This window comes from Stegostoma tigrinum, chromosome 44 (assembly GCF_030684315.1).
Source record: "Stegostoma tigrinum isolate sSteTig4 chromosome 44, sSteTig4.hap1, whole genome shotgun sequence".
NCBI lineage: Eukaryota > Metazoa > Chordata > Chondrichthyes > Orectolobiformes > Stegostomatidae > Stegostoma > Stegostoma tigrinum.
Window position 1 is genome coordinate 12382348 of NC_081397.1, and position 25631 is coordinate 12407978.

The 25631-nt window shown below is 43.8% G+C and overlaps 2 protein-coding genes across 2 annotated transcripts in view; both read left to right on the forward strand.

Moving 5' to 3' along the window:
- Positions 1–25631, forward strand: part of LOC132207190 (histone H3-like) — a 913943-nt gene that overhangs the window by 416013 nt on the left and 472299 nt on the right. The window lies entirely within an intron of this gene.
- Positions 13944–24661, forward strand: LOC132207163 (probable G-protein coupled receptor 139). Its single transcript, XM_059642338.1, has 2 exons — positions 13944–14020; positions 23163–24661. The coding sequence occupies exons 1-2, from the start codon at positions 13951–13953 to the stop codon at positions 24011–24013; spliced, it is 921 nt and encodes a 306-aa protein (XP_059498321.1). The 5' UTR covers positions 13944–13950; the 3' UTR covers positions 24014–24661.

Here is a 25631-nt window from a genome sequence, read left to right on the forward strand (position 1 = left end):
TAAATGTGTTGGTCACACGGACAGAACAGTGGCAGATAGTATTTGACCCTGATAAGTGTGAGATGATGCACTTGGAAGAACAAACAAGATGAGTGGGTATTTAATGAGTGGCAGCACATTGGGTAGCTCAGACGAACAGAGGAATGTCAGGCTATTTTTTCACAGGTCGCCCACGTCCAACTTCAAATGTGAAAATCCCGATATGGAAATTGCTCGCGAGTACATTAGCTGGTAGCCTATCCGATTTTTAATCCGTGGGTCGACGGTTCATATCATCATGTTCTCTTCAATAACAACAACAATTAAAGAGAGAAATCAAAATCTGAAGGGAGCTTCAGGTGTTGCTTTATCAACTCAGAAGCAAGAACTGCTAAATTCTCTATCCACAGTAATTTTTGAATCTAGACTCCCAGATACACTTCATATGAAAGTGTCTCCAGGCCCATTCTTGCTTTGCCCAAAGTATGGCTGCTTTGGACAAGGAACAAAATCAACCTCTCTAACTGGAAGCCAGATATTGGCAAAATGCAAAATCAAATAAAATTTAACAAATACGGAGAGTTCAAAATATTCCAAAGGAAAATGTCTCAGGCTCAGTTAGTTAGTTAATATGTTTACATAGCAAGTTAGACGATCCTCAGTGTGAAACCCAGTAGTGCCTTTGTTCTAAATCAGTCACCAAGTCCACTTTACTGCAAACTCACAACCATTGTGCTTTCTGCACAGAAAAGAGTAGACAAGATGTATATCGAGGAAAAGCAAGGATGGTTTGCAACAGCTATGCCTGAGGAGTAGCACATGATGTGACAGTGCTGAAGTCTTTCTTCAATGAAGACCTTAGAATCCCAGATCTCTTTGCATCCTACAGTTTGTGATGTACATGAATTTGTGCCAATTTTGTTGCTTTCAGGCTCTCTTGTGCCACCTTATCCCTTCAAGAAATGTCACATAAAATCCTTTACCAGTCTCTATAGGGTGCTTATTGCCTTATTGCAATTCAATATAGCTTATTGCAATGGAAGAGTTCACTGAAATAAACAAGACCTTCTCAGCCTTAAAAGTCCACTGTTGATTCTGATGTTCCAAGGGAGATGCAATTGAAAGGTTTATGAAATCCTTAGAATCTCTAATGTGGAAGTGGGCCATTCAGCAAATTGAGTCAATGTCAACCGCCAGAAAAGCATCCAAATCAGAACTGTCTTATCCCTGTACCCTGCATTTCGCATGTCTAATTCACCAAGCTTGCACATTCCTGGACACTTTGGGCAATTTAACAAGACCAATCCACCTAACCTGCACATCTTTGGGCTGTGAGATGAAATCCATGCAGACACAGGAAGAATGTGCAAACTCCACACAGAAGGTCACCTGAGCCTGGAATTGAACCTGACTCCCTGGAGCTGTGAGGCAACATTGCTAACCACTGAGTGACCATGTGGCTCCTAACAATGTCAATGAAATAATGTTAAACACATTCTATCAGGCTGTGCTTGCATGACAGTCTCAAACAGGAAAAAGAGAACAAAGATGAACACCTTTAAAAAGACCATACAATTAGAACAGAAGTAGGCCTTTCGGCCCCTTGACCAAGCTTTGCCAATCAGACCACGGCTAATCCAACATTCCTCATGCTCACTTTCCTACCCTTTCCCTCTGACCCTTGATTTGCATTCAATCTCATCTTTAAACATAGACAAGGTCTCTTCTTCCACAACTCTTTGCAGCAGGGAGTTTCAAAGACTCTTAACCTTTCAAGAGAAGGAAATGCTTCTCATCTCAGTCTTAAAGTGCCTCTTTGTTCTGAGACAATGCATTCTGGTAAAAACATGAGTCATAACATCCTCTCAGCATCCACACTGTCCAGCCCCTTAAGAATCCCCCATGTTTCGATGAGATCACCTCTTATTCTTCCAAAGTGTAGTGAGTATACTCCCAATCGATTTAAAGTCATTCCATTTGGTATGATGAATGTACCAGCCACATTTCAAAGACAAACAAAGTCATTTCAGAATTACCCAGTTGTGTGATGTACACAGACAATCCAGTGATTATTTTCTGGTTGCAGTAGCAGCGCGAGCGGGAGCTTGGACCAGGGGCCTGTCGGGAAGCCGGTGAGTCACTGTTTTTGAATCAATAAAAAGCGTACCTCAATCAGCAGCACCTCGGAGCAGAGGTTTCTGGGAAGGGAGTGACCTTTTTCCTTTCATCCCGCAGCTGTATAACTGATCGTTGTACGACATTGGCGGAAGAGACGTCAACCATAATGTCAGAGGTGGGTGGGGCAACGTGGTGGTGTGATCAAAATCCCATTGTCTTGTGGGATAGCCATCTTTGTTGTCCGCTGCCGTATCGATTTTACTGTCATCTGCAAACTTCTGAGAGATACTTCCCATATAACGAAAAGCAGCGGACTCAGCATCGATCCTTTCAGATCACAGTCGGTCATAGGCCTCCACTCTGAACCCCTCTACCACCACTCTTTGTCTCCTAGCTCCAAGCCAATTTCGTGTGCAAATGGCGATCTCTCCCTGGATTCCATGTGATCTAACCTTGCCACCCAATCTGCCATGTGGATCCTTCTCAAATGCCTTACTGAGGTCTATATAAACAATGTCCATTGGTCTGCCTTCATGAATCTTCTGTGTCACTTCTTCGAGAAACTCCACCAAGTTAGTGAGACATGATTTGCCACACACAAAGCCATGTTGTCCTTATCAGTCCTTACTTTGCCAAATACATGTAAATCCTGTCCCTCAGGATCCCATCCAAAAACTTACCCATCATTGATACCAGGATCACCGGTCTCTCATTCCCTGGCTTTTCCTTAACACATTTCTCAAATAATGCTGCCATGTTCGCTAACCTTCAATTCTCCACCACCTCACCCGTGGCTAATAATGACAAAAAAAAACTTAGCAAGGGGCCCAGCAATCATTCCCCCATCTTCCCACAAAGTTCTGGGGTACACCTGATCAAGTGTCAGGGATTTATCAACCTTGATGTGCTTTCAGACATCCAGCACCACCACCTCTGTAATATGGACACTATTCAACATATCAGTATTTGTTTTCTCAAGTTTCCTATCGACCGTATCCTCCTCCACAGTTAATACAAAATAGTTTAGAGGAAAGGTCACCAGACCCAAAACATTAACACTGATCTTTTCTTCACAGATGCTGCCAGACCTGCTGAGCTTTCCCAGCAACTTCTGTTATTGTAGCACAAAATACTCATTTATTATCTCACCCATCTCCTGTGGTTCTACACATAGGCAGCTTTCCTGACCTTTAAGGGGCCCTATTATCTCCATAGCTACGTTTTTTCGTCCATGTGATCTGACAGGATATAAGCTTCCCGCAGACATAATTGTCAGTAACACTGAAATTGTCCCCAATGTCCTACATCAGACAGGAACAGTACATCACCCTCCTAAAGACCATATCTGCACCTTGATCTCCAGGCTCAGAAAATATTACAGTGTTGCTGCTCTGCTCCAGGATAACTTAATACTGATCTTTTATATTTAAAAAAAATCAAGAGACTTATCTCAGTAAAATGTGAAAAACGTTATCCTACTAACTGTTATAGATATATAAAAAAAATTGAACAAACATTTGGCCGATCATGCTGTGAAATAATGATACTCTGAGCTGTGAGTGGTTTTGATATTGAGCTGTCTCCAAGGTCAGCTGTGAAGTTTCACTGTTGTTTGTTTCTCTTCTTTTGTTATTGAACTTCAGAGCTATTCTCCAACCTCCCATGTGTTCTCTGCTGCAACTACAACCCCTGCCTGACACCTGTAGTGTGTCAGCAAAATTTCAAATTAGATAGAAAGAGACGGAAAGAGACATGGCAGGAGATGATCATGAAGGAGCTTACCATGTCACCTGCTACACACACACACACACACCTTGAACAGAAAGACCTCTCCTGAAGTTTGACTTTCCAGGAAAGTACAAAACAAAAGTGGCTAAATATCAAGTGCAACACAAGTAAGAGCTAGTGGCAGAGATTTGCAAGTGAAGCCTGTCTCCACCAGCCAGGGATCAAACACTACAATACAGGAAAAATCACAGTCAAAATATTACCCAACAGCACCTCCCTCCCTTGCCTTGAAGGAAACACATTCTCTCACTTTGAACGCTGCTAATCAACCACCATCAAAACAAAACAGGATAAAGTATAAAAGTGGGGAGGTTCTGCCAAACCTAGACAAGAGGATAGTCAGACCATGGCTGGATGACAGTGAATAGTTTCCAGCTCCTTATCTATGGAAAGATATAATGGTATTGGATGTGGTCAGAGAAGGTTTACCAGGCTGATCTCAGGTATTGTGCAATTGTCTTCTGAGGAGAAGATGAATATGTTGGGTCTGCATTAATTTATTTTTGAAGAATGTGAGGCGACCTCATGGAAAAATATAAGTTTCTTAGAGGGACTTGACAGGCTGGATGTGGAGAAGTTGTTTCCCTTTGTGGGAAGAGTCTAGCACCAGAGGGCATCATCTCAGAATAATGGGTTGCACATTTAAGACAGAGATCAAGAGGAATCTCTTCTCTCTGAGGTTAGTGAATCTGTGGAAATCTTTACTTTGAGGCCTGTTGAGGTTGGGTTATTTAGTATATTCAAAGTGAGATAGATTTCAAACCAGTAAGGGAAACCAAGGGTCATGGGAAAATAAATGCTGGACAGTGGAGTTGAGAAGATCAGATCAGCCGTGATCTAACTGAATGACAGAGTGGGCTTGATGGGCTGAATGGTCTATTTCTGCTCTTACGTCTTATGGTCTTTAAAATAATTTATATAAAATGCAAAATCCAAAAATCCTGAAGTCAGTGTTTCAATATTCACTGTTCTAGGAACTATTCTTCACAAACCTCTGAGAGAGATTGGCCTGTGTACCTTTGAACTTCTGTCTTTTCTTGGCCTCACTTCCTTTGGATCTGTGTGCATGTGTGCTGTATTATTTGATTTTCTTGCCTGCCTGGCTTCTCATGTTTCCCATGCACAGTCACTGACTGGGCTGTCTGAACTCTGACAAAAATGGCAGGAGACGATAGATCAATGCTGTGTGTCCTGGGTATGGGGGCTGATGGGGTGATCATTCTCAGGAAACTAGCTAGTTTCTGAGGTGAAATTCCAAACTCCTTATTTGGCAACGTACATGTCCAGTTTGGAGATATGTTAGAGTTGTGAAACCACAGGCAGTAAAACAGAAACTCATTAGCGAGAATCTAACCCCACTGGCTTCAGCATTTTACCACATCACATGTGTGGGTCTGAACAATGAAGCACACCATCCACCATTCAGGGAGATTTCACTCTGAATCGATCACACACAGACACAAACAGTGAGTGGGTCAGTGTATGCGAGGATGCACACGAGAGGGTGTGTGTAAGAAATACTTAAGTTTAGGAGTGAACGTCTGAGTGAGTGTCTCTCTGAGTGAGTGTCTGAGGGTGTGTGGCGGGGTGACTGAGAGTGCAAGTGTGTGTGTGTGTGTGTGTGTGTGTGTGTGTGTGTGTGTGAGAGAGAGAGATCCCTGTCTTCACACTGACAGAGGACAGCAGCCTGTCACGGGGTCCAGTCTTCACACTGACAGAGGATAGTAGCCTGTCACCCATTCCAGTCCTCACACGCACACAGGAGAGCAGCCCTTTACCGATCCCAGTCTCCACGCTGACACAGGACAGTAGCCTGTCACCGATCCCGGTCGTCCCACTGACGCAGGACAGCAGGCTGTCACTGATCCTGGTCTTCACACTGACACAGGACAGCAGCCTGTCACCAATCCCGGTCTTCACACTGACACTGGACAGCAGCCTGTCATTGATCCTGTATTCGCACTGACACTGGACAATAACTTGTCACTGAATCAGGTTTTCACATTCAGTAACACGGACTGTCACACAATCCAATCTTTACATTGGCACCAGGCAGCACCCTGCCATTGAACTGGTCTTCACACTAGCATAGTGCACCAGGCTGGCACTGAACACATCTTCTCACTGACACAGGACAGCATTCTGCCATTGAACCCAGTCTTCACACTAATAAAGGGCAGCAGTTTGCTACTTCTCAGCTCTTCGACCTTACCCAGAACAGCAGACCTGCAATGAACAAGAGAATATTTGATTTGATTGATTTACTCTTACATGTTCATTGTTTATGAAAAATTGCCCAGGCACATTCTCTACATAGAATGACTGACAAATTCAACCCACACAATTACTGCCACATCAGTTTACTCTTGTTATCAGTGAAGTGATGGAATGTATCATCAATAGTATCAACAAATGGCTTCTGCTGTGCAGCAACCTGAAATTTCTGAAGACGGATCTAGGTCCAAAACATCAGCCTTGCTGCTCGTCTGATGCTGCTTGGCCTGTTGTGTTCTTCCAGCTCTAAACCTTGTTATCTCAGATTCTCCAGCATCTGCAGTTCCTATTATCTCTGAAACAACACTCACCTGCTCAGCAATTCGCAGTTTGGGTTCCACCAGAGCCACTGAGCTCCTGACCTCATTGCAGCCTTGGTTCTAACGTGGACAAAATTCCCGAGGTGAGGTGAGAGTGACAGCCCTTAATAACAAGGCTGCATTTGACCATGTCTGGCAAGGAACCCGAGAAAAATTGAAATCAATGGATCTCAGGGGACAACCTCTCCTGTGGTTGGATTCATACCTGGCACATAGGAAGATGGTCATGGTTGTGAAGACCAATCATCTCAGCTCCAGACCATCTCTACAGAAGTTCCTCAGGGCAGTGTCCTAGGCCAAAACCATCTTCAGCTGCTTCATCAATGACCTTTCCTTCATCATAAAGCCAGAAGCACGGATGTTTGCTGATGATTGTACAATGTTTAGCACCATTTCCGACTCCTCAGTTGCTGAAGCAGTCCATGTTCAAATGCAGGCTTGGGCTGATGAGTGGCAAGTAAAATTCATGCTATACAAATGTCAGGTTCTGACTATCAGCAAAAAGAGATAATCTACTACCCCTCGACATTCAGTGGTGTTACCAGCACGGAATCTCCCACTGTCAACATCCTGGGGACATCATTGACCAGAAACTCAACTGGAACTCACCACCCAAACACCGTAGCTACAAGAGCAGAACTCCTCAAAGCCTATCCAACATTAACAAAGCATAAGCCTAGAGTGTGATGGAAGATTGCCCACTGGCCTTGATTGGTCCAGCTTCAACAACTCTCAAGCTGCTTGTCACTATTCAGGACAGAACAGCCCACATGAATGGCACTATATCTACAAGCATCTACTTCCTCTGCTGCAGATGCTCAGTAGCAGCAGTCTGTACTATCTACAAGATGCACCACAGAAATTCACCAAGGAACCTCAGAAAGCACCTTCCAAGTCCGTGACAACTTTCAACTAGAAAAACAGTGCAGCAGATATGTGGGGACCTCGCCACCTTCAAGTATATCTCCAAGCAACTCACCATCCTGACTTGGAAATACATCTGATCCTTCACTGTTGCTTCATAAAAAACCTGCAATTCCCTCCCTGATGGCATCAACCCACAGCACGAGGAATGTAGCAGTTTAAAAATGCAGCTCACCACCACCTTGTCAAGGGCAATTATAGATGAGCAATAAGTGCTAGCACAGCCAGTGACTCCCCACATCATAAAAATGAATTTAAAAAAGTGGAAGTGTTATATAGTCTTGCCACTCTCTGGTGCAATGTTAAAACACAGAAAAAGCAACAAAGGATATTGAGGCAGAAGAATAAAGAAGTCAAGAAAAACTGTTCAACTTTACACTTCTTACTAAATGCCCTACCATGGGCCATGGCCCATGGGCCTGGTGGCCAGGCATGAGACCTGTTCCCCAGGCTGCTGCTGCTGGAGCCTTTTCATGCCCACTCATCTCTGCTGATGCCCTCGCCACTATGAGCCTGAAATGACTGCACAGAGGCCAGGATCCTGTCACCATGTCATTCTTAATTTATTCAAGCATAGCACATGGACTCTGACCAGCCAAGTCAAAGACAGTCTCTAGGCTGAGGAGACTTGCTGACACTCCTGTTTATATCTCTTTGCCAGTGCTCCCTGATTGGCCCACATTAACAGCCCCAATGACGGAACTCATAGTCAATGAGATCCACTGGAACCTGACTCCAATCACTACACCTCTTCCCCTGCTAAGTCTGGTGTTGTAGGCCTGTTCATTTTCCTGTAGCTTCTTCTGGGATGTTTTCACTCCAGGTCCAGTTCCTCCAACTCTGACTCAGACATGGGCCGCTTCTACTGGACAGTAACCCATCTCCTGCACCCATAAAGTATTGGGGGAGTCTCCTCCTTTTCTTCAGGCAGTAATGGTATGAAAGCTGCATCCATAGCAGACTCCAAGGTTTCCTTGATGCTAGACTGAGGGGAGGACTGTTGGTTTCTGACCGTCTTCCTGGCTGTTCTGAGGGATAGATATGTTTTGTTGCTACCCTATTTGTGAGATAGCAGCTTTCACGTGATCCACATGTTTATTCAGGACAACCTCACCAACCGAACCTTGCATGTCATGGGACCTGATGTTGTGTCAACCTTGTCTCTCACCAATGTGGGGCCTTTTCCCTGGTTTCCACACCAAACCTTGTCCCCCAAGGCAAACTGCCTGTCTTGCTTAGAGGAGGCCTGTGGCCAGTATTGGTGTTCCTGCTGCCATTTCTCTCTCCTCCCGATGTCCAGGAATATCAAGTTTAACCTGGCACGGAGTCTTCTTCCTGTCAGCAACTCTGCTGGAGCTATTGCTGTAGTTGCATGAGGAGTAATCATTTAATCAAACAGAAACCATGGCAGTTTGGAATCTAGTGAAGCTTCTTTAAGCCTGCCTTCCACATTTGGACTGCTCTTCTTGTGAGATCATTGGATAATGAATGGTATGGAGACGTCCTTATGCATTAAATGCCACTTGACTATAGAACATTCTCAAAATCCCTGCTGATAAATAATGTCCCATTGTCCACGACCAACAGTTCTGAGAGCCTGTGGATCATAAACAATGCTCACAGCTTTTCAATCATCATCCCTAGATCTGAAGAATGAACTCTATGCACGGAAAACACTTTGAATGGGTAAACATAATGACCAGCAACACTGAGCCCATGAAAGGGCCTGCATAGTCAATGTGTAACCGAGTCCAGTGTCCAGCTGGCCATCCCCATGAATGTGGGGATTTTTGTGCAATTTTTGTCCTTGTTGGCACTCTGAGTACTGCCCAAACAATGTAGCTCTGTCAACATCCAATGCTGGCCACCAGACATTAATTTTCATCAACATCTTCACTCTGGAACCCTGGGTGACTGTGCTGGAATTCAACCAGTAGCTGGTGCTAACCTTTACTGGGGACAATCACTCTTGCTGCCATTGTAATATGCCATTTCTCTGGTGATCAGTTCTCCCCAGGTCCAGAAAGGTTTCAATTCTGGTTGTGATGGCCCTTTTGTTTCCTCCATCACTACCAGCTGTTTCAGTTTTGCCAGGACCAGGCCATTTTGTGTTCACAGTCAGATATAGTCAGCATTGACTGGATAGGTGTCCAGAAATTTTAAAACCAGAATGGACCGTTCCAGGGGACGCACCATCAATGGTGTAAGTGCCAGTGGGAGGTAGCTCAAGATATCCGCATTTGCCACTTGGCCTCCTAGGCATTGTTTCAAGCTTTAATTTTACCGACAATAAGGGCCCGCCATTGAATTTGACCAGTGGCTATGGGCAGTACAGCCTTGTCTTCTTTGACGAGCCTCAAGAAGGTTTTGAGGTCCATTACTATTACAACTTTATGTCAGTAAATGCATTAATGGAACTTAATCACATGAATGATAACCGTCAAACCTTCCTTCCCTAACTGGGCATATTTGCGTTCAGCATCAGTGAAGGTTTGGGAATAATATGCTATCTGGCATTCTTCTCCATAGGGCCACCGGTGAACTCACACTGCCCTGATACTGTACAGGGAGGCATAGCATGGCAGCAGCACTTCTCGCATGGGATCGTTTTGGGCCAACACACACCTATCCAGTCAATGCTGACTATATCTGACTGTAAACACAAAATGGCCTGGTCCTGGCAAAACTGAAACAGCTGGTAGCGATGGAGGAAACAAATGGGCCATCACAACCAGAACTGAAACCTTTCTGGACCTGGGGAGGCCTGATCACCAGAGAAATGGCATATTACAATGGCAGCAAGAGTGATTGTCCCCAGTAAAGGTCAGCACTAGCTACTGGTTGAATTCCAGCGTGGTCACCCAGGGTTCCAGAGTGAAGATGTTGATGAAAAGTAATGTCTGGTGGCCAGCATTGGATGTTGACATAGCTACATTGGTTGGGCAGTACTCAGAGTGCCAACAAGGACAAAAATTGCACAAAAATCCCCACATTCATGTGGACTCTGGACTCGGTTACACATTGACTATGCAGGCCCTTTCATGGGCTCAGTGTTGCTGGTCATTATGTTTACCCATTCAAAGTGTTTTCCGTGCATAGAGTTCATTCTTCAGATCTAGGGATGATGATTGAAAAGCTGTGAGCATTGTTTATGATCCACAGGCTCTCGGAACTGTTGGTCATGGACAATGGGACATTATTTATCAGCAGGGATTTTGAGAATATTCTATAGTCAAGTGGCATTTAACACATAAGGACTGCTCCATACCATTCATTATCCAATGATCTCGCAAAAAGAGCAGTCCAAATGTGGAAGGCAGGCTTAAAGAAACTTCACTAGATCCCAAACTGCCATGGTTCCTGTTTGATTAAATGATTACTCCTCATGCAACTACAGCAATAGCTCCAGCAGAGTTGCCGACAGGAAGAAGACTCCGTGCCAGGTTAAACTTGATATTCCTGGACATGGGGAGGAGAAAGAGATGGCAGCAGGAACACCAATTCTGGCCACAGGCCTCCTCTAAGTAAGACAGGCAGCTTACCTTGGGGGCCAAGGTTTGGTGTGGAAACCAGGGAAAAGGCCCCACATGGGTGAGCTCTGGGGTGCTGCTTGGCCTGCTGTGCTCATCCAGCTCCACACTTTGTTACCTTGCCTTAGACGTTAGCAGCTTTTCCAATTCCCTACAGGCTACGTCTTAGCTACATGACATTTTGCAAGGCTGACCCTTTTCAATAGCAGATGAAAGGGCCCCAAGATGGAGGCCAGGTTTCACATGGATTTTCCATAATCATTCACCACCCTAAGGGAACACTTACGATCTTGTACAGACACCTCAATTTATCTTCAAACACATGTAAATCGAATTTTTCAATTCTGTAGCCCAAGTAGGTCACGTGTGGTGCCTGGAACACACATTTGTTCCCTTCTAAGGCATATGCCCACATGTCAGCAATGTTTAAGCACTATGTGCAAGTTCTCCAAGTACTGTTTACTGGTCTTCCAGGTAATTGGCAACCTGTGGTAGGGCTTGTAAAATGTTCTCCTTCATCAGCTGGAAAAGAGCATAGGCTGATGATACACCAAAAGGCAGTTTTGTACATTGGTACAAACACTTATGTGCATCTATTGTGATATACTTCTGGGAATTCTCATCTAGCCAGAATTGCAGGTACAGATGGCTCATGTCCAACTTTGCAAAGGACAGCACCCTGGTAGTTTTACTTACCAGTCTTCTATCTGAAGGATTGAGCTGTGTTTATTCAGCTGCAAAGAGCAGTTTACTTTTGATTTAAAATCCCCACAAAGGCAAATCAAGCTCTCAGTCTTTGCAATCGGTACGAGCAGTGCTGCACTGGTTTTAATCATTCCTTCATTTTCCAGCCTCCTAATCTCTGCCTCTGTCTTTGCCTGTAAGAAAAATTGTACTGGCCAGGCCTTGCAGGATCACAGAATTGCTTCCTGGTCAACATGTAAGGTGGCCTCGTCTCCTTTGATAGTCCCGAGACCTTTCTGAAAAATGTCTGGGTATTTAGTTAGAAAATGGCTGCTTGAGTGAAATCCTAAGTAAAAAAATGTCGACTCAATCAAGGTGAATCCTTCTCCACCATTTTCTCCCCATCAAACTTGGGCTTGAGCCTTTTACTACAATCAGTGGTACCTGCAGCATATTCTGCTCTTAGGAGAATGGAACTGAAGTTGTATCCTTAATCTGCAGTGTATGTTCTCAGCCTGGCCAAGGAATTGTTCAAACCTAAGGGTTGGCATCCACCACGAATCTAGTTAAAGACTAATTCTGCAATGACTGACCCAACTACACTAGTATCGACCTCCATGAGAACCGGGTGACCATTTAACCATCCATTTATTTTGATTGGATCTGATTGGGATATTGTCAAACAATTTAACTCTTCCCAGCCACATGTAGGTGGACCTTTCCTTCAGGACCATGTTGTTTTTTCTTGTCACCATTGAAATAATTGCAAGAGGCCAGTACCCTGTCACCAAGGTCACCCTTTACTTGCATGTGCCCGGTACATGGGCCCTAACCAACCAGTTCAGAACCACACCCTAGAATGAGGAGACTCTCTGAATCTCCTGTTTATATCTGTCAGCCACGGTTCCCTAATTGGCCCGGATTAACAACCCCAATCAAGAACTTCATAGTCAATGAGATCCACCTTGTCCTCATTCCAGTCACAACACTATCAAATTCTAACAGGACCAGACAGGGTAAACACAGGGAGAAATTTCCTTAAGACAGGACAGTCCAGAATTAGGAACACAGTTAAAGGATTTTTTTCTTTATTCATTCATAGGATGTGGGCATCACTGGCTAGGCCAGCATTTATTGCCCATCCCTAATTGCGCAGCAGGCAGTTAAGAGTCAACCACATTTCTGTGGATCGGGAGTCACATTTCGGTCAGACCAGGTAAAGATGGTAGTTTTGTTCCCTAAAGAACATGAGTGAACCAGATGGGTTTTTCCAACAATCAACAATAGATTCATGGTCATCATTAGATTCTTAATTCCAGTTATTTATTGAATTCAAATTCCACCATCTGCCATGACAGGAGTCGAAGCCAGGTCCCCAGAACATTGTCTGGGTCTCTGGATTAACCACCTAGCAATAATACCACGCGGCCTTCACCTCCACAAGTGTAGGGGAGAGGCCATTTAACACTGAAATTCCTTTGCCCAGAGAGTGATGAGCCTTTGGAATTCTCTGTCACAGAAAGTGGGTGTGTTAAAAATATTAAAATGTGAGGCTGGATGAACACAGCAGGCCAAGCAGCATCTCAGGGGCACAAAAGCCCTCCTCCGATGAAGGGTCTAGGCCCGAAACGTCAGCTTTTGTGCTCCTGAGATGCTGCTTGGCCTGCTGTGTTCATCCAGCCTCACATTTTATTATCTTGGAATTCTCCAGCATCTGCAGTTCCCATTATCTCTGTGTTAAAAATATTAACTGTTTTCAGGAAAGAGTTAGATATAGGCCTAAGGGGATCGAAAGATATGGGGAGAAAGCAGGGCCAAAGGACTGAATTGAATAATCAACCAAATTCATTGCTGTGACAGGCTCAAGGGCTGAATGACATCCTCCTGCTCCTATTCTTTTGTTTCTTAAGTTCTGGTTGTACTGCACGTACAACACGGATTGGTGCTATACAAGAAATCACAAAAATTAAACCTACTCTTTTCATTTCTCTACAACACTCAAGAAACAGACTCTAAAATTGGCCTTCATTTTAACAAGGAAGAAAATGTGAAAATATGAAACACTTCATATTTGCAGCATTTTCCCAAACACCCCTGTCATGTTTTCTTACTGCAACACGTTTGTGAGACTCAAACAATTCAACGTTAATTAAACTCTCCCACTAGACCAGGATCTTAAGGTGCCTCTGTTGACTGCACAGACCACAGCTGGTACCCAGGTCCCCTGAGCTTCCTGTCTCACTGGGGTGTGGTCTTGAATATAGGCTAGGCCAATCTGCCTCAATGGTTCAGTGTTCAGCTGCCTCCAGCTCCGCACAGAGTGCCGACTGAGAATGGGAGTTTTGACACTGTTTCTGGTGCAGGAGATTTTTTACCATTCCTTGGCTGTCATTGGAGTGGGTGGTATGTGAGTAAGAGATTGACAACAAATTGTGTGGGGATTTGTATGAGAGACAGTGTATATAAGTTACTGTAGTCCATCTTGTAGATAGTACACACTGCTGCTGGTGAACAGCAGTAGTGGAGGGAATGGATGTTTATGGATTTGATGTTAATCAAGCAGGCTGCTTCCTCCTGGATGCTGTCGAACTCCTTGAGTGTTGTTCAAGCTCCACTCATCCAGGCAAGTGGGGTGTATTCCATCACACTCCTGCTTTGTGCCTTGTAGATTCTGGATGGGTTTTGAGGAATCAGGAGGTGAGTTAGTTTTCACAGAATTCCTTGCCTCTGACCAGCTGTTTTAGCTGATAAATGATAGCCATAAAACTATAAACATAGGAGAAGAGATAGGCCATTCACCCACTGAGTGTGATCCATCATTTAATCAGATCATGGCCAATCTGATAATCCTCAACTCTGCTTTCCTGCCTAAAATCTGTATATCCCAGCCTTGAATATATTTGGTGAACCAGCATGGACAGTCCTCTACGGCAAAGAATTCTACAGATTCACGATCTCTTAAGTGAAAAATAAATCCTCCTTATCTCTGTCTTAAATAGGCTGCCTCTTATTCTGAGATAATGCCCTTACTATTTAGACTCTCCCAAATAACCCTGCAGCATTTACTTTATCATGCCCTCTGGAATCTTGAATGTTTCAACAAGGTCATCTTCTCATGCTTCTAAATTCCAATGAGTACAGGCCCAGTCCACTCGATCTCTTGCCTTCATACAGATCCTCGACAATATTATCAGTATACTGAGTCCTTGGAATGCCTCTAACACCTTTAGATCTTTCCTTAAGTAAGAGACTCAAACCCCTCACAGTATGCCAGCTGTAATATTATTTGTATAGTTTTAGCAAAACCCCTACCGGAATCACCAGCAACCGAAAGAATTGGCTTTTTCGTCTGAACTTGCCAAACTCAATATAGAGTTTGGACCATGGCAAATTATTGAGTGAGGAATATTTGAATTTTGGGACATCAATAGGTTATGATGGGGATGTTAGAGCATGTCCGAATTTTTTCATGAGTGAGGAAAGGAAAATATCGGCACCGGTCTGTCAGTGAGATTCCTTCATTGGTGCTAGGAATGGACCATGTGACGTAGGCGGCACGGTGGCTCAGTGGTTAGCACTGCAGCCTCACCGCACCAGGGACCCAGGTTTGATTCCAGCCTCGGGCGACTGTCTGTGTGGAGTTTGCACATTCTCCCCTTGTCTGCATTGGTCCCCTCTGGGTGCTCCGGTTTCCTCCCACAGACCAAAGATGTGCAGGCTAGGTGGATCGGCCATGCTAAATTGCCCGTAGTGTTCAGGGGTGTGTGGGTTATAGGGGGATGGGTCTGGGTGGGATGTTTCAAAGGGCAGTGTGGACTTGTTGGGCCGAAGGACCTGTTTCCACACTGTAGGGAATCTAAAAAAAAAGAAAACAGTGAATGAAGCAGAGATTGAGATCAGGATTCTAATGGGTCTGGAGAGATTGGATAGTTTGAGTTCATTGAGTGTGAGGGAATGTTTGACAATAGGATACAATTTTCATGGTGATTCCTGGGAACAGACAGTTTATTAATTGACAGAGTCTGAACTTCTGAAGCTTATGGGCCAGGTGCCTCTCTATGGTGAAGGATGGAAATGGGAGTATATTCATTGATGATGGGAATGGACCATGTGAAGTGAATGAATGAAGCAAAGATTGAAGTGGGGTTCATAGTTAGTTTGAAGAAAGTTAGGTAACTGGAGTTTGTTGAGTTCAACAATTCAGTGACAGTGAAGAGGCTGACAAACAAAATCCACATGTTGCGAGAGCACTGAAGGATGAAATTTTGAAAAGTTGGAGAGAGATTTAGACAATTATGGTGCAATGAAACAAGTGGAGGTATTAATGGGAGAAGGTTAAGAAGTGGAGAAATCATAATAATGGAAGTTCATAGATGAACTGAGCACATGTGCTCTTTACTGATGAATAGAGATGAACAATGGGATGTAATGGCATATGATGTGAAGGATGAATTTGTGAGATAAATGGACAGGAGTTGAACAAAAAGAGAACATTGAACCATCATTGTAACTTTGATAATCGAGAACACATTGGCCAAGAGGATATGCACACAGTTGGATCTCAGTGATTGGTGACAGAATCACAATCATAGATCAATGACTGGTGATAGACACATAGTTGGAACTCAGTGATTGGTGACAGATGCACAAGGGAGCTCATTGATTGGTGAGAGTTACACAGTTGGTGCTTTGTGATTGCTGACAGATACATAATCAGGGCTCAGCAATTGGTAGAGATATATTGGAGCTTGGTGGCTGGTGAAAGATACGCAATAGGAGCTCAGTGATTGGTGGCAAACACTTTGGAGCTCAGTGTTTGGTGAAAGTTGCATAATTGGAGTTCAGTGTTTGGTGAGTGACACACAATAGGAACTCAGTGATTAGTAACAAATACACAATATATTTATATATTTCTATGATGTGGGTGTCACTGGTTGATTATCATTTATTGCCACCCCTAGTTGCTCTTGACAAGGTGGTGGTGAGCTGCTTTCTAGAGCTGCTTCAGTCTACCTGCTGTGGGTTGACCCATACTGCCCTGTGGGAGAGAATTCCAGCATTTTGGTGCAGCGACAGTGAAGGAATGGCAATATATTTCCAAGTGAAGATGGTGAGTGTGTTGAAGTGGAATTTGAATGTGATGATGTTCCCACGTATCTGTTACCCTTGTCCTTCCTGATAGATATGGTTGTGGGTTTTGAAGGTGCTGTCTGAGGATTTGTGGTGAAATTCTGTAGGACACCTTGTAGATAGTACTCACTGCTGCTACTGAGTGTTGGTGTTGGAGTTGGAGGGAGTGGGTACAAGTGGGCTGTTTTGCCCTGGATGGTGTCAAGCTTCTCGTGTGTTGTTGGGCCTGCACTCATCCACTAAAATGGGGACCGTTTCATCACATTCCTGACTTATGCCTTGGTGAACAGGCTTTGGGGAGTCAGGTTGTGAGTTACTTGCAGTAGGAATTCTGGCCTCTGCCCAGCCTTTGTTTATGTGGTGAGCCCAGTTGAACTTCTGGTCAATGATAACCCTAGGATGTTGATAGGGGATTCGGCCATAAATATACCATTGAATGTCAAAGGGTGGTGATTAGATTGTGTCTTATTGGTGATGTTGGAGCCTGACATTTTGAGTGGCATGAATTTAACTTGCCACTTGTCAGCTCAAACCTGGATATTGTCCAGATCTTGTTCCATTTGGAAACGGACTTTATCAGCATCTCAGGATTCGCAAGTGGTGCTGAAGATTATGCAATCACCAGTGAACATCTCCACTTCTGACCTTATTATGGAGGGAAGGTTTTTGATGGAGCTGCTGAAGGTGGTTGGCTCTAGGTCACTGAATGAAGAATTGCCCTGCAGAGATGTTCTGGAGATAAGATGACTGACCTCCAACAATGAAGACCGTCTTCCTATGTCTCAGGTATGACTCCAAACACCAGAGAGTTTACCCCCTGATATCCACTGGTTCCAGTTTTGTGAGGATCCCTTGATGCCACACTGTACAAAAGGGAAATAGTGATGATCCAGGAAACTACAGATGGATGAGTCTCATTTCCATCAGTGGGAAGCTGTTGGAGAAAATTCTTAGGAATATGATCTGTGCGCACTTGTAAAAGCATGGCCTAATTAGGGACAGTCAGCATGGTTTTGTGAAGGGCAGGTCGTGTCTTACCAACTTGATTGAATTTTTCAAGAAGGTGACAAAAATGATTGAGGGTAGAGCAGTGGATATTGTCTATATGAATTTAGTAATGTTGAAACAGGGTCCCTCTAGTAGGCTCATTCAGAAGATCAAGATGCATGGGATCTAACAGTGACTTGGCTGTGTGAATTCAGAATTGGTTTGATCATAGAAGCCGAGGGTAGTCGTGGAAGGTTGTGTTTCTGGCTGTTGGTGTGTGAACAGTGGCGTTCTGCAGGGATATATAAATGAGTTGGATGAAAATGTATGTGTGGGTTAGTACTCTTGCAGATAAAATAAAGATTATGGAGCTGTGGATTGTGTAGATGGTTGTGAAAAGATACAGTGGGACTTGATGGGCTGCAGATATGGGTGGAAAAATGGCAATGGAATTTAATTCAGGCGGGTGTGCGGTGCTGCAGTTTGGGAGATCAAATGTTGTGGAAATGGCAGGACCCTGAACAGCATTGATGTATGGAGGAATTGTTGAGTTTCAAGTCCATAGCTCCCTGAAAGTGGCCATGCAAGTAGACAGGGTGGTAAAGAAGGCGTATGTATGCTTGCCTTTCTTGGTTGGGAAATTGAGTATAAGTGTCAGGATGTCCAGTAGCAGCTTTATAAGATTTTCGCTTGGCAACACTTTTATTATGTTCAGTTCTGGCCACCACTTTGCAGGAAGAATGTGGAGGCTTTGGAGAGAGTGCAGAAGAGGTTTACCAGGATGCTTCCTGGATTAGAGGGTGTGAGTTTTAAGAAGAGCCTGGAAAAACTTTTCTGTGTCGCAGCAGAGGCTGAGGGGAGACTTGACAGAAGTTTATAAAATTAAGATGAACAGATATGGTCATAGATAGGCATAGATAGACAGTCAGAATCTCTTTTTTTTTCCCCCCAGGGATTGACATGTCAAACTAGGGGGCATGCATTTAAGGTGAGAGTGTGAATATTCAAAGGAGATGTGAGCTGTTAGTTTTTTTACACAATGGTAGGAGTGTGGAACATGCTGCCAGGAGTGATGGTAGAGGCAGATATGATAGGGACATTTAAGAAACCTTTAGATAAGGACATGAAGATGCAAGGAATGGAAGGATATGGACCAAGGGCAGGCAGAAGGGATTTGTTTGACTTGGTGTTCTGTTCGGCACAACATTTGTGGGCTGAAGTATACAATCCAGTGCTGTATTGTTATGTTCTATGCTGTTTTCTATACAAGTCGTCCTGTTTAGTGGCTTCACCAGGTTGAAACCTTATCTTCAGGTATGCCTGGTGTTGATCCTGCCATGCCCTCCTGTACATTCCATTGAACCAGGGTTGATCCCATGGTTTGTTGGTAATGGGTGAGTAGGGGATATGGTGTGCCATGAGCTTACAGGTTGTGCTGGAGTATAATTCTGCTGCTGCTGATAACCCACAGTGCTTCACGGAAACTCAGTCTTGAGTTGCTTGATCAGATCGAAGTTTGCCCCATTTCGCACAGTGATGGTGCCACACAACACAATGGAGTTTATTTTCAGTGCGAAGATGGGGCATCACCTCCATAAGGACTGTATGGTGGACACACTTATCAATTCTGTTGTGGACAGATGCAACTTCAGTCAGTAGATTGATGAAAATGTGGTCTTTTTGGTTCCCTCACCACCTAATTGATACGTACAGTGTCAGAGCTCAGTGACTGGTGACAGATGCACAGTTGGAGCTTAGGTTGGTCATAGATGTACAACTGGAGCTCAGTGATTGGTCATAGATACAGAATCAAGCGTTCTAATTGGTGATAAGTGTAAAATTGGAGCTCAGGGATTGCTGTCATACACACAGCCTGAGCTCAAGGAATGGTAAATATTGGTGAATAGTGTTTGTGTATGGATGAGTGGTGGCAATCAGACATTGGAATGTCTGTAAGTGAGGGGATGATCAGAGATAGCAAGCTTAATAATTGTTGGCAAATTGCAGTACAATTCAGTAATTATGGATGGATGCAGCCACTTTAGCATTGTGAACTGAATGCCTTACTGGGAAAGAATGTAACAAGGGGAGTTAATTCTGTTGCACATTGAGAACACAGTGGTTACTGGGGATTCTCCAACATGAGGATCATTTGGCTGACTGCTTGATTGAAACATTGGGAGTTCATTGGGTGGACTAGAGTTCCTGAAGAGTAGTCATTGACATTTTGACTATTGTTTAATATAAGCCTTATCATTAACTGGGAGATGATAGGAGAAAGAAAACTCATGGAGTGATGGTGGAAATTGGATGATGGAGGTTTTTAGATTCATGTCTTCAAGTACCCAGAGCACACAAAGCTGAGAATGAGGGTGAACTGTGAGGAGGATGCAGAAGTACTTCAGTATGATTTGGACAAGTTGTGTAAGTGAGCGAATAGATGTCGGATGAAGTTTTGTGTGTGTGTGTGCCTGACTGTTTGATTTGAGAAAGGGGAGTTACAACGAGAATTGGATGTCCTTGAACACCAGACACAGAAAGTAAGCAGGCGGGTGCAGCAGCTGGTGAAGAAGGCAAATAGAACGTTGGTCTTCATTATTAATTATGCTAGATGGGTGCTAAGGAAATTCACCAGGAGTTGCAGGGTTGAAAAGTCTCAGTTTCCAGGACAAGCTAGGTTTGTTTTCCTTGGAGCACAGGGAGCCAAGAAGGGTTCTGATTGAGGAATGCAAAATCAAGACAAATTGACAGAGTAGACGGTGAGAATCTCTTCCACATGGCAGACACATCTAAGATCAGCGTACATAAGTTTAATGAGGAGCAAAATGTTTGTAAGAGATCTGAGGACATCTTTTCTCACACAGAGGGTGGTAGATGTGAGGCAGGTGGTGACTGAGCATATTGGAAGCAGGTACTCTTGAAACATTGAAGAAATTTCTGAACGGACACTTAAAATTCCAGGGCATAGTAGGCTATGGACCAATTGCTGGGAAATGGGATCAATTTTGTTTGGTGTCAGTTAGCATGGGCACAGTGGACTGAAGGGCTTGTTTCTATACTGTCTTTGTCATTCTATTACTCATAGGGAGATGATTCAAGTGCTGGAGCAGGGATGTCATGCTGCAATCACACAGGGGCTTAGTTAAAACCAGGCCTGGAGTACTGTGTGCAGTTTTGGTCTCCTTACCTCCTTATTTTCTCGTCATGGAGTGACTTCGGAAAAGAACATCTTATCTCAGTTTTAAACATTTGATCCATTATTCTGTACCTACTTCCACTATTTTGAGATCCACCCACTCGTGGAAACATCTTCTCAACATCTACCCTGTCAAGTCCCCTCAGAATCTTGCATGTTTCAATAAGATTACATTCTTCTAACCTTTAATGAAGAAAGGTCTAACCTGTTAGTCATGCTTCATAAGTCACCACCTTCATCTCAGAAATCAGCCGATAGAATCCCTTTTGTACAGACTGCATTGTTGCTCTATCCCTTCTTAAGCCAGGGAACTAAAGAGAATGTAACGATACAAGGGAGAATGTAGCATTCAAATAATAGATGTCCAAAAATAAAAGTAGTACCTCTCTAACTGGCTTCAGAAGCAGTGACAACTAGGTAGATCAATAGCTGCCACAAAATAGCTCGTCACTTTGGAACCAGCGATGATGACAAAGACATGGTTACACAGTGACCAAAGTTTAAAAAGAGACAATTTCAAAAGGACAGGCAAAAAAAGGAACCTGCCAAGTCTCCATGAACTGGAATGGGACAGCAAATATATCATAAAGTGACTGAAAGAGTAATGAGAAATTGGACGTCCAATAGGAGTAAGGAACATGTGGACTTTCGAGCCCAGTAAGTGTATTACAAAGTCGTTTACTGGAGATCAGTGGAGAGATGGGGAATGTGGGCTTGGTTGGGAACTTGTTAATATGACAATGGAAGCTGTGAGACAGGTGACAGTGTATGGTGAAAAAAGAAACATATCAACACACTCCAATATGTTAAGCACCCTGTTCTAGAGGTGATGCTTCAGCCCAGACTTAAGGTCAATACCATTATGTCATACAGCCCCTGAGAGATTAGGAAAATTTTAACTCACTGTCAGATAATAAGTGAATAAACCAAACTACTTGAGTAATGGTGAACACCCAACAATAGGAGCACATTGTGTGAGACTTAAATGGGGCAAGGTAGTGTTAGACTTGTCAATTGATTTGATTTTATTATCATGTGTACTGATGTGCAGTGAAAAGCTTTGTTTATGGGTAGTACAGGCAGCTAATAGTAAGCGAGGGTGTACAGATCAAAATGACTTGTACAGATCACATTGCACAGGGCATGCAAGAGGTGAGATCAACATGAGCAAGGTAAATAATTATTTGAGGCTATAGACTTGGACTCGTCTTATGCACTGAATTCTAGACAGAAGGATAAGATGTTTCTGAGATGGTAGGAACTGCAGATGCTGGAGATTCTGAACTTAAAAGGTATAGAACTGGATGAACGCAGCAAGCCAAGCACCATCAGAGGAGCAGGAAAGCTGACGTTTTGGGCCTCAACCCTTCTTCATTTCTGAAGAAGGGTCTAGGCCCAAAATGTCAGCTTTCCTGCTCCACTGATGCTGCTTGCCCTGCTCTGTTCATCCAGCTCTATACCCTCTTATCTCAGAAAGATAAGACGGTGTGTTCATTGAGTGACCAGGAGGAAATTGGGAAGAGAAGTTCTGGGCTAAGGAGTTTGGGGAAATGGAGTTACAAAATTGGGAAAATTAGTGTGAAGGGCTCACATCAATGTGAACTCTTAGCAAGGGGACGGTTGACAATTTGGAGGCTAGTGGGTGATTGAGAATTCGACAGGTTGTGATGCTTGACCAGCAAGGACTCTTTAGAATAAAGCCCCCAAAAATAACAAAGCTCACTCATGGAAGTACAGTGAGTGGGGGTTGGGAAATAATTTGAGAGCTAAGAAATTAAGACACTGAGTAACTTGGTGAGACTTAGATAATGGGAGTTGAATGAAGGGATTGCCATGGAGAAGTGACAGTCACTGCTTAGTGGTGAGAGTTTGAGAGGGAATGATGCAAATGATGAAGCAATGACAAATCATAGTGATGAGAACTGGTAACAATTATGGGAGCTCACTGAAGTGAGAGGGAGAGAGTGAAAAGAGAGAGAACAGCAGATCTGTCACTAATGCAGGGAGTGAGACAACAGAAACACTGAAAGTGTGGAGGAGTCAGGAAGAGGATCTCACTGAATGAGGGACAAATGATCAACTTTATCTCATTCAGATTGTTTTTTTTCCCCTCACAGATACTTTCCACTGCACATGCTCACCTCCTCACCTATTCTTTCCAGCGTCGTTGAATTCATTAATGTGTGAAGTATAAACTGTTGTAACCTGCTCTTCTCTTTCCCTCTCCAATAGCAAACCTAATGACCATCGTGGTTTTGTCCCGGGGAAATTGTGGCATCTCCCGATGTACTGGTCGGTATCTGGTGTCCATGACAGTTGCAGATTTGCTTGTTATCATCTTCTGTGTGATCTTGAACCATCTCGGATCTCTCCACCTTCCCATCTCCTTCCTCAAGCACTACCACGTCTGCAGTCTGAACAGCATCACGAATGCAGCAGTGGTGGACAGCTCAGTCTGGCTCACTGTCGCCTTCACCCTTGATCGCTTCATCGCTGTCTGTTGTCCGAAGTGGAAGGTGCGATACTGCACAGAGAGAACGGCAGCCTGGGTAATCCTGACAATCTGCACAGTGAGCTACCTGAGAAACATCCCGCGCTACTTCACCTATGAACCTGATCCCACCCGTGGACCATTCCCACTCTGCCGCCTCCGTAATCTGTGTACCAAAACTCCTTGGGCAGCCTATCTGTGGTCGGCCACCATCTTTACACCCCTCATTCCCTACGTATCCATCTTACTCCTGAATGTCCTGACTGTCAGGCACATCCTGGTGGTCAGTCGTGTCCGTAAGACATTCCGGAGTCAAGGCCACAATGGAAAAGATGGAGATCCAGAGATGGAGAGTCGAAGAAGATCCATCATCCTGCTCTTTGCCATATCAGGAAACTTCATCGTGTTGTGGATGACCAGGGTGGTGGACTTTGTGTTCCAGGAAATGTTGCTGAACTTGAGCTCAATGAGCATAGTTACCCATGTCGGGGAGATGCTGATGTATCTGAGCTCTTGCACCAACACCTGCATTTACACACTCACCCAGGCAAAGTTCAGGGGGGAGATTCTGGACTCAATATCAAACTCATAAATTTTAGGGCCTGCGTACCTTCTCCCATGTCCTTCCCCCAACCTCCACACAGTGGACCTTGTCATTCACTTGGGCTGCTATGACATACAACCATTGTCAGCCATTAAAGCCCCCAGTAGCATCTCTACAGTCTCCCAGGCTGACCTTTACTAGAACATAGAACAGTACAGCACAGTGCAGGCCCTTTGGCCCACGATGTTGTGCCAAACTTTTACCTTAATCCTAAGGTCTATCTAACCCCCACCCCTACTTTATAGTATCATCCATATGCCTGTCTAATAGCCACTTAAATGACCCAAATGCCCATCTGTTTCTTTTTTCTTCTCTCTCTCTCTGAGCTCCATTCTCACCTACTATTTACTCCTTCCCCCACCCCTTCTCTAACATTCTGATGAAGGGTCACTGGACTCGAAACATTAACTCTGCTTTGTCTCTGCAGATGCTGCCAGACCAGCTGAGTTTTTCCAACAATTTCTGACTTTGTTTCTAATTTCCAACATCCCCATTTCTGTAAGTATCTTTCCCCCTCTATATTCTGTCTGTTCATATATTGGTCAAAAGCCTCTTAAATTTTGCTATTGCATCCACATCCATCGCTTCCTCTGGCAGCACATTCCAGGCACTTAACACCCACTGTATTAAAAAAAAACCTGCAAATCACTTCTCTTTTAAAAGTATCGGTTTTACTTTAAACCTGTGTCCCCGAGTAATGAACTCCATAATGAGTCCATCCACAGCTCCAGATGCTCCATGCAGCAAGCCCAGGAATTGCAGCTGAACAGACTGCCTGCATATGTACTCATGAAAGACTTTGGAAGTACACCTGATTTTCCATATATTGCAGGAGGAGCATTCCATGGGGCCAAATTCTCCTGCTATTTCAAACTTTCTTGACTAAATCCATTTTATCAGTAACAGAAAATAACCCAGAAACTGATTTCATACTCTCACCTACCTGTCGTCAAACTCAAGTCCGCCCACTCAAAAGGTAAACAGTCTTTCATCTTACCTTTTATTCCAAAAAAAGACATGTTCAAAACTTCAGCCCCTATTCAGTGTGGATTGCAGGAACTTAAATAGGTTAGCAACCCACAAATTCTTCCTATAACTCTAAAACATGAGAACTGATTTTCAAGAATTGAAAAATTAATGTGGCTTAACAGGCCAGCTTGGTTATTATGTTAACATAACTTGTTTTTATGTAAACATTATATGTAAAAAAAAAACAAGTACAGGAGTGGGCTATTCTGCTCTTTGAGCCTGCTACACCATTCAAAATAAAAAAAACTCTAACCCTCGATCTCCATGCCATTTTTCTATATTGTCTCCACAGCCCCTGACCCCTTTAATAATGTAAACACATATCAACCCCTTGCTTGAATATACTCAGTGATCTGATTTGATTCATTGTAGTCACATGTACCTAAGCACAGCAAAAAGCTTCGTTTTGTGAGTAGTATCGCAACAAAGACATATAGATCATGAGGTGCTTAGACAGAATGAGGCATACAAGGTTACAGCTGCACAGGAACTGTGTAAAGCAAGATCAACATTATTTGAAGTTAGAAAGGTCGATTCAGCAGCCCATTAACAGCAGGGAAGAAGCTGTTCTCAAACT